At 41.3% G+C, this 10,374-nt stretch overlaps 1 protein-coding gene across 1 annotated transcript in view; it reads left to right on the forward strand.

The window, feature by feature from the left end:
* STAC (SH3 and cysteine rich domain) overlaps positions 1-8,414 on the forward strand; it is a 270,571-nt gene extending 262,157 nt beyond the window's left edge. Inside the window, exon 11 of the mRNA XM_007945680.1 lies at positions 8,316-8,414. Coding sequence (XP_007943871.1) covers positions 8,316-8,414 — 99 coding nt within the window. The remainder of the gene's footprint in view (positions 1-8,315) is intronic.
* Positions 8,415-10,374: the final 1,960 nt, after the last annotated feature.

Here is a 10,374-nt window from a genome sequence, read left to right on the forward strand (position 1 = left end):
AGCAACCCCTCCTTTGGTTTCCGAGGCAGTATCACTATGGAAGATTTCCCGACCTTCCTTCTGAGGAGTGGCTGGTGGGTTTGAACCACCAGCCTTCTGGTTAGCAGTCAAATGCCTTAGGTACTACACCACCAGAGCTCCTGAATGGAGAGTAGCTAAAGCAAACAGAAGAAATGACAAGATAAAACAGCTGAATAGAAGATTTCAAAGAGCAGTTCAAACAGACAAAGCCAGTTATTATAATGAAATGTGGAAAGACCTGGAGTTAGAAAGCCAACAGGGAAGAACACACTTGGCATTTCTCATGTTGAAAGAACTGAAGAAAAAATCAAGCTTCAAGTTGCAATATTGAAAGATTCTCTAGGCAAAATATTAAATGATGCAGGAAACATCAAGGATGGAAGGAATACACAGAATCACTGTACCAGAAAGAAATGGTCAATGTTCATCCATTTCAGGAGGTGGCATATTATCAAGAACCAGTGTATTGAAGGAAGAAGTCGAAGCTGCACCGAAGGAATTGGCAAAGAGCAAGGGTCCAGGAATTGAAAGAGTACCCATTGATATGTTTCAACAAATGGATGCCATGCTGGAGGCACTCACTTGTCTATGCCACGAAATTTGGAAGACAGCTACCTGGCCAACTGACTGGCCATCAGTTGCTCATATGCAAGTTCAAGTTGAAGCTGAAGACAATTAAAAGATTGACTGGAAAAGACCCATATTTGTACCCATTCCAAAGGAAGGTGATCCCACAGAATATGGAAATTATCAAACAATATCTTTAATATCACACACAAGTAAAATCTTGCTGAAGATAACTCAAAAACTGTTGCAGCAGTATATTGACAGAGAACTTCCAGAAATGCAAGCTGGATTCAGAACAGAATGTGGAATGAGGGATATGATTACTGATGTCAGATGGATCTTGACTGAAAGCAAAGAATAGCAAAAAGATGTTTACTTGTGTTTTATTGACTATGCAGAAGCATCCAATTGTGTGGATCATAACAAATTATGGGTAACACTGAGATGAATGGGAATTCCAGAACACTTAGTTGTGCTCATCAGGAACCTATACATAGACCAGGAAGCTATCATTCAAACAGAACAAGGAGATACTGTATGTTTAAAATCAGGAAGAGAATACATCAGGGTTGTATCCTTTAACCATACTTATTCAATCTATATGCTGAGCAAATAATCTGAGAATCTGGACTATATGAAGAAGAACATGGCATCAGGATTGAAGGAAGACTCATTAACAACTTGCGATATGCAGACAACACAACTTTGCTTGCTGAACATGAAGATGACAAAGCACTTACTGATGAAGATTAAAGACTACAGTCTGCAGTATGGATTACATGTCAATATAAAGAAAACAAACATCCTCACAACTGGGCCAATAAGCTGCATCATGATAAATGGAGAAAAGATTGACATTGTCAAAGACTTCATATTATTTGGTTCTACAATCAACACCAATGGAAGCAGCAGTTAGGACATGAGACAATGTATTACACTGGGCAAATCTACTTCCAAAGACCACTTTCAAGTGCTGAAGAGCAAAGATATCTCCTTGAAGACTAAGGTGCACCTGACACAAGCCATGGTACTTTCAATCACCTCATATGCATGTGAGAGCTCGACAATGAATAAGTAAGACTGAAGAAAAGTTGATGCTTTTGAGTTGTGGTGCTGGTGAAGAATGCTGAAAGTACCATGGACTGCTAAAAGAACTAACAAATCTGTCCTGGAGGAAGTGTAGCCGGAATGCTCCTTGGAAGCAAGAATGGCCAGATTTCATCTCACCTACTTTGATCATGTTGTAAGAAGAAACCAGTCCCTGGAGAAGGATATCATGCTTGGTAAAATGGAGGGTCATGAAAAAGAGGAAGGTCCTCAACAAGATGGACTGACACAGTGGCTACAATGATGGGCTCAGGCATGGCAAGGATTGTGGGGCTGGCATAGGACTGGGTAGTGTTTCCTTCTGCTGTACATTTTGTTGCTATGAGTCAGAGATGACTCGAAAGCACCCAACAACAACACTAGAGGATGAGAATGGTATCTGGGACTGACAACTAGAAAGGAAACAGGGATTTCAGTCCACAATCACAAGGAACTGAAGCCAGCAACAATCTGGATGAATCTAAAAATGGATTCTCCCCTACAGCTTCTAGAAAGATATAGAATCCTGCTGAGACCTTGACTTTGGTCTTGTGAAATCCAGAGAAGAAAAACCTAGCCAAGCCCACTGGACTTCTGACCTTCACAACTATGAAAAAATAAATTGTGTTCTCTAAAGTCCCTTATTGTTGTTGTCAATTTCTGTGGTGTCAATTCTAGCTCATGGTGACTCCATGTGTACAGAGCAGAACAATTCCATAGGGTTTTCAAGGCAGTGACCAGATCACCAGGCCTGTCTGCCAAGGTGCTTATGGGTAGGTTAAAACCACCAACCTTTTGACTAGAAGTAAAGTCCTTAACCATTGCTATAGCAGCAATTGTAAGCAAATACACATCTCAAGTTATAGAAAAGAAAACTCAAATTGTCTCAACCTCACAGGGAATATTTTAGCTCACACAATAAGAGGCCTGGATACAGGACAATTCTTAGGTTGGTGATTTAGTAGCTTGATAATGGTGAGTATCCAGATTCTTCCATTCTTCTGCCTGGCCATCTTTGAAATATTAGCCACTTCAAGATACCAGTGTAGCCACTCCAGGAATCACTTCCAGAAGAAGAAAGAGATTTTCTTTCTTAAAAAAAAAAAAGCAAAGATGAACCTTTTGCACACACAATACTGTGTTGTCAGTGAAAGCAGCTCCTAGGACCTATGAATGTGACCTTATTTGGCTCATTTTCATTTCATTTCATTTTCTTTTTCACTAGACTGGACTCAGTTTAAGAAACTCTTGTGGCACAGTGGTTAAACGATTCAACTGCTTATCAAAAGGTCAGCAGTTTGAATCCACCAGCCACATGGGAAAAAAATGAGGCACTTCTGCTTTACAGCCTTGGAACCCTTATGGAGCAGTTCTACTCTGTCTTATAGGGTCAATATGAGTCTAAATTAACTCAGTGGTAATGGGGGTTTTTTGCCTCAGGATATGGTACCCAATGCCTCTGCTCTGTGTCCACTGTACCTGCCTTGGTATTGTGATACTCAGCTTGTCACTGCTGGATACATGATATTCCAAAATCAGGCCTGCACCGTGTCAGCAGGCTGAGTGGCCAGGTAAGGATTTGTCAGCTTCAGGTAGAAAATTGGTCCAGCCTTTAGGAAGTCTTCTGTCTTGAGAGACAGAGCAAGAGGAAGGGGAATGAACAGGTAACAAGAGAAAAGGGGAGGAGAGGAGAACAGAAGACAGAAGAGGGGAATAAAGGAACTAACAACAGCACAGCTTGCATTTCTCACACATTCTGGATGCTGCCAGGCTTTCTGACTTCATCTCATATCCCTCACCCCTTCTGTCTCTCTATTCAGCCACAAGCTCTTGACTGGACTTTGTCATATTCTATTCTCTTTTCCTTCTCTCCTCCCCCACAAAACCTCCCTCCCTTTCCTTAAATGTCCCTTGTTCAGGGAAGTATTTCTTACCCCCAGGTTAGGCCAAGTTGTCATATATATATTCCCATAACACTCTTTATTTCATTCATTATTTTTTAGAAAAATAAAAGATTAATTAATGTTTTCAATACTAATATATGTTAAGTGTTTGTCCTAGTTATCTAGTGCTGCTATGACAGAAATACCACAAATGGATGGCTTTAACAAACAGAAATTTATTCTCTCATACTTTAGGAGGTTAGAAACCTGAATTCAGGGCACTAGCTCTAAGGAAAGGCTTTCTCTCTCTGTCACCTCACTGTTTAGGAGGAAGGTCCTTGTGTCCTTTCAGCATCAGTGGGCCTGATGTTCCTTGAAGATGTCCATGTGTCTTGGCATCAATCTTCCCCTGAGTCTAGGAGGTTCTCAGTGCAGGGACCTGGGTTTAAAGGACACGCTCCATTTCTGACCTGGATCTTCTTTCTTGATGGTACTGAGATCTGCCTGTCTCTGCTCACTTCTCTCTCCTTTTATTTCTTGTAAGATAAAAGGTCATGCAGACTACTCCCCAGGGAAACTCCCCTTACATCAGACCAGGGCTGTGACATGAGTAAGGATGTTACATCCCACCCTAATCCCCCTACAAGACATAAGTAAAGATGTTACATCCCACCATAATCTCTCACAATTAATTTCCTGATAATATCAGATTACATCATGAGGGATGATTACATAATTATATAACTGCCAAATTATGTCATTAGATAAGTGCCAAACGACTGAGTGTCATGGCATGGCCAAGTAGACACATATTTTGGGGGGACACAAGTCAATCTATGACAGTGTTGTTTACTAAATAATAATAAAAACAGGCATAGCCCTTATGCTCATCACACTTGTCATTGTGATGACTCAGATAGACACGGTAAGCTCTATGAAGGCAATGATCATATCAGTCATTTATCACTACTTTTCTAGTTTCTGAGATGGTAGCTAGCACATAATAGGTACTTAATAATAATGTGTTGAATGAATAGATAAATGCAGAAAGCAGAGATTTGTGGGTCCTCAGACAATGGAAGTATCTCTGACTGGGCCTGATGAGTGAAATATTTCTGCTAGGGTGCCAGCCATCCCAATTTGACTGAGACTGGTGGATTTTCTGAGACACAGGACTTTCAGTGCTAAACCCAAGAAAGTCCCAGACAAACCAAGCTGAGTTGGTCATCCTATTCATGACCTCCCACACTAAGCAGTTCCTCTGGCTCTCCTTCACCCCAACCCTTTTCTACCCAAAATTAATCTTCTAGGCAGATCTTTCCATTCTGCCTTTAAGTGAAGGGAATATTCCTATTTCTGCCATTGCCTTCTCAAATGGTTGATTCTACTCCTTGGGAGGTTATATATTTCTATCATCAGAATTTTAAATGCTTGACCTTCATTTCTTGGCTAGCAAAATCTGATAAAGCCTGTTTTTATCCATTTGTACTCATCATCTTTTTCAACTTCCCTCAACCTTGTTTAGTTACCCAGGCCTGTCCCAGAAGTACATAATGTCCCAGACATTCTTATCCTTACCAACATTCCCAAAATCTGATCCCTCTAGTGATGCCAATTACAAGGTAAAGAATAAGTCAGTACATTCAACAAAGCAGGAATTTGTGTGCTTCTTGTCCTTCTGTGTCTGAGATACCCTCAAACAACTCTTCCATTGTTCTATGGAGCAATGCTTCTCTTCCAGTCTGAAATTCTGACAGATACAAGGGAAAAAGAAAGGCATATCTTATACACAGGCGTGCATTTGAACTTTCCATGATTTATTGCTCCTGAAATTAAAACTTACTGTTCATAGAAATGATGAACACTCTTAAAATGACCCAAAAGGCCACTGGAAACCCAAACTGCAGCCCTTTTTGTTTTTTGTTTTTTCCAAGTCATGGATTAATGGGGTAAGGGTCTTTGTTGTGGCAGGATTTCAGTTTTCTGATTCCTTTCCCAATGTTCTCTCTATGCAACATCTCCATAACACAACATCTCTGTGGATATATGTTGATGCATGAGCTTCGGGTTTTACTTTATTTAAATATTTCAACTAAACCAGCTTTATATAAGAGCCTAAAACAAACATGAACAAGGGAACATATATTCATCTTTTCATTGATGCTGACTGGTTGGACTTACATTAAGGTTTATTGAATTTGAGAACCATTTCGAAAAAGAAGAGAACTTATTATTTGACAGATCTTAAATATAAATCCTCCTCTCAGGACATTTTTGTGGTTTCTTCCAAGACATTTGCAAATAGTCACCTACTTATTTACAATGGAGTTCCATTCCAAGGACTCTGTCGTGATTCGGTTCTGATATAAATTAAATGCCTTTATATGTGTGTGTGTATGTGTGTGTGTGTGTGTGTATAATTATTGCCTTTTTTTAATCTGTATCTTTATAAATCAGATCTTTGAACCTCTGTGAGTAAACATCTGAGAATAATAACATCAACAAATTACTTACTGCAACACTGTCTGTAGTATATATTACTAACAATAAGATGTAAACACATATCAAAAAAAAAAAAAACAACAGATAGTCATAAGTGTGGTCTTCTCTCACCTACAGTGTTTCTGACACAGATAAATGGCAGGTCTCAGCTTTTGGAAGTCAGGTGGTCTACTCTCCTTGTGGGGTCACCTTACCCATCAGGCTTTCATAGGCTCTAACCGACCCCTGGGCTACTTCCCTCTCACAAGTGACCCATATTTGGTTTTCATGAAACAGTCAAAACCCCCTCTGCTCTAAAAATTAAAAACCAGTTGCCTTTGAGTTAACACTAACTCATGGTGACCTCCTGTGTATCAGAGTGGAACTGTGCTCCACAGGGTTTTCAATGGCTGATTTTTCAGAAGTAGATCACAGGCCTTTCTTCTGAGCCTCGTCTGGGTGGCCCCAAACCTCCAGCCTTCCAGTTAGCAGCACACCACAGTTAACTGTTGGCACTATCCAGGAACTCCTCTTAAAAATTTGCTCCTGTTTGCTCCTGTTTACTATCTGAGCTGCTCTCTAGTCAAGTTTTTCCACACAAATTTCTCAATCATGAATAACATACCAGTCTATTATCTACCTGAAGTCCCAGGGATCACAAATCAAGCTCTCTCAGTGTCTTATTAAACTCCCTTTTTCTTTGTGAAAGAAGAGCCCACTGTAGTGCATGCTATTGGTGCTGTACCTGCAGTCCTTTCACTCGTTGGTTTTGCTCTTCTCCCAGTTGCTTTGTTGGCTGCTAACAACTCACAGCAGCCCCTCTTCTCCATGAATGTCCCTTAGTGGAATAGGAGCTACTTCAGCTGAGAGGTAATGCCTCTCACCCTCCTAGTCAGACAATGGACAATAACTGATTGATATGGTATATAAAAGGCCAGACCCCTTGCTTTAAAATGGAGCAACCCCGTAATACAATTCATGCTCCAGAGCTCTACATTTGACCAGGCTGAGGCTAGTCTTCAGCTGAGACCACATCTTTACTTGGCTCCTTCCTGCCCTATCCTGTTTCTCTCATTTCCCACCTCTTGAGGGTGCCTCCTCAATAAATCTCAAGGAATGTTTCTAGGAATCCAACCTAAGACATAATCTACCACCTATACAAGCAGGTTGAGTGCAAAAACTCACAACACACTAATAGTTCTCTTCAAAAACCTCTTTTAATTTACCTCTGGCCACATCCATCCTTGTATGCCCTCATGAGTGGCAAGGATACCCAAATAGATATTTACTACCTCCTATGAGTTGAATTGACTCAATGCCAGTGAGTTTGTTTCTTTGGTTTTTATGGTGGCATAGTGCCTAAGGCATTTGACTGCTAACCAGAAGGCTGGTGGTTCAAACCCACCAGCCACTCTTTGGAAGGAAGACTGGGCAATCTACTTCCATAGAGATACTGCCTTGGAAATCCAAGGAGGGGTCACTATGAGATGAAATGGACTCAACAACAGTGAGTTTGGTTGTTTTGGTTTATGTAAGTCTAGGGAGCTCTGGTGGCACAGTGCCTAAGACATTTGACTGCTAACCGGAAGGTTGTCAGTTCAAACCCACCATCTTCTCTGAGGAAGGAAGATGAGGCAATCAACTTCCATAAAGAGTTACCACCTCTGAAACCAATAGGGGTCACTATGAGTCAGAATCAACTCAATGGCAATGTGAGTTTGCTGGGATTTTTTGGTTGGTTGTTTGGTTGGTTATTTAATTCTGATATAGGTGGTTTTACTCTGAAATATGAGAGATGTTTGCTTTTATTTACTTGGAGACAGGACTGAGATAGCTCTCTTTGACTTTCTGATATTATATGGGGCACATATAAAATTCCAAGTGCATGATAAGATCCTACTGTAGCTATTATTTGGTTCTTTAAATAATGTTACTGAGGACTCATTGTATGCTACATGTGAGGCTCTGTGATAAGCATTCTTTCATAATGTCTTCACAGTGACACTTTAGGGGGCACAGTGTTACTAATTTCATGTTATTCTCATTCATAAAGCTGGATCTCAGAAGCCATTCAATGCCTGCCCTAGTTCCAAACCCAAGTCTGCCCAATTCTTTATCAAACAGCTTTCTCACAACACCATGATTTCCTACCCTGAAATTTCTCTCCCTTTTCCAGTCCAGTGCTCCTATGGCCTCAGTCAGCAGTGATTTGAGCTCTAGGTTCTAGCTCTTTCATGTTGACACTAAAGTCTTTTCATTTTCTTCCTCGCCATTCAGATCTGTGTGACTTCTGAAGAAGAACAAGATGGCTTTATTAGAGTTCTCAGTGGAAAGAAGAGAGGCCTTGTCCCCCTTGATGTCCTAGAGAACATCTGATTGCTGGCCCCTTCTCCTCGTGCAGTAGGCAAGCTCTACTGGCAATGCTGTCTGCCTCATCTCACACTGTGTCAGCCGCAAGGAGTTGTCACACTGACCTGGCCACCAGGAAGCAGTGAGACAAGACTGGAGGAATTGAGACTATGGAGTAACACCAACAAAACAGGGGTCCATCAGACAGCATCTCCAGGGTGGCGACGAGGCTAAGGAGAGCCTGCTGGCAGAGCCGAGTTCCACACCTGGCAGCAGCATTAGGGCTGTAAACCAGCGCTGTCCTCCTGGACTCACCTCCCTCTCTGTCCGTGCAGAGTAAGCTAACCCGCTGGAGTGTGCCCCAGTGTGTAGTGTGGCCCCAAAGGGAGGTTTGCATACATGCAACCAAGTGTGATTCTGGTTCTAGACTTTCATCCCCAGTACCAGCCAGTCAGCATCATTACATTGCAGACCCCAGGCAGTCTCTCTGCAGAGCATTCAGAAGGCCTACTTTCTAGCCCCCAAAATTCCAGGTCTCCCTAAACCACTCTCATTTTGTGACTGTGCTGCCCAGAATGGCAGACACTTTCTCTCTGCCTTCTAATTAAGTGTTGGTGGTGTACGTCGGCTAGGAGGGCTAAGTTGATATGGCACCAACTGGGAAGACTTTGTCTGCCCAAAGATTTCTGATGGCAGTACTTCCTTCTGCTCTAGTTGCTGACAGAGATGACAGAGTAGGATACAGTGCAGCATGGATGCAACTCGTTATTCATAAATATAAGGAGTGGAGGGAGCAAGTGGTGTAAGGTGGGAAAAGAGCCCTTATTTATTGAATCTTACAATGTCCTTTTAGTAATATTCTCTCAGTCAACACACAAAGGCCGTGGAGTCTGTGCCCAAAGAGAAAAGGGAGCTGGGGAAGAGAATGTGGCAAAGGTCTCACTGATGAGCTCTATATTCATTCTAAAACCTCTGTATTTGGGAGCTCTGGTGGCATGGTGCCTAAGGCATTTGAGGGGAGCATTTTTCATCCCATCCTGTAGGACTCTCTGTAAGAGGCTGAGTCCATCTTGCAAACAACAAGAAACATGGAGAACTAACCACAGAATCTTAGAAGAAATGTAGCCAAATTGGATTCCATTCTTCTTTAGGGCAGTATATTATACCCTAGCAGATGTAAAATGGAAAAGAAGCCTTAATGCTTCAAGCAGAGGGACTTGGGCCTATTTAGCATCAACTAGGGGAATCACTATTACTCTGTACTTGTACTAATGTTTACAGGAATACAATCTACTGTGATGCCTTCCTCCTCAAGCCTCCTCCTAACATTCTAACTTGCATCCTATTAATCATTAATATGGTTAAATTTTAATTCACAATGACCTTGGAATCAAAGTCAGTATAGTTTATTTTGTTACAGAGCAATAAAATCATTAGCGCAACTGGTTTTTCAAAAGACCTAAATGGATGCATCCTGTGCATGTAAGCTTTATTTTCTGAACCAAATCATGAGTCTCCATTCGCTTCTTTTGCTAATGTTCAGCATGAAGGTGAGAGCTCAGACAGAAGGGCCGCTGGTCTCATAGTAGTTTAGATGCCTTACTTTCATTTTAAAGCCAGCAAACAGAATATCCTCCCTCTCTGTGATACAATGTGCAAAACCGATTGTACGGAGTCAAGATGGATTCTTTGAGAGCCAGGTGGATGATAGGACTGCCTCTCTGTAAAACTGAATGCTGAAGTATAAATTCTCTTTGCCTCAAACTCCATATTCCATTTAATAAAGACAACACAGTAGCTGGAAGGAGCATGAAATAACATGTGTCCTGATCTCGTCTCTCTGGTGGGACATCCATTGAAGTGCTGGTACAGTGGTATCATATCTGATGCACATTTAATTTATACAAATTCAGTTGCACATGTTCAGCAAACAGAAAATTTCCTTTATTCATGTTCTGTTGGGGAAATATAATTAAAAACAAAATCT

Source organism: Orycteropus afer, unplaced genomic scaffold, assembly GCF_000298275.1.
Source record: "Orycteropus afer afer isolate SDZICR_OR568_19922 unplaced genomic scaffold, OryAfe1.0 scaffold00142, whole genome shotgun sequence".
In the NCBI taxonomy this organism is placed as follows: Eukaryota; Metazoa; Chordata; class Mammalia; order Tubulidentata; family Orycteropodidae; genus Orycteropus; species Orycteropus afer.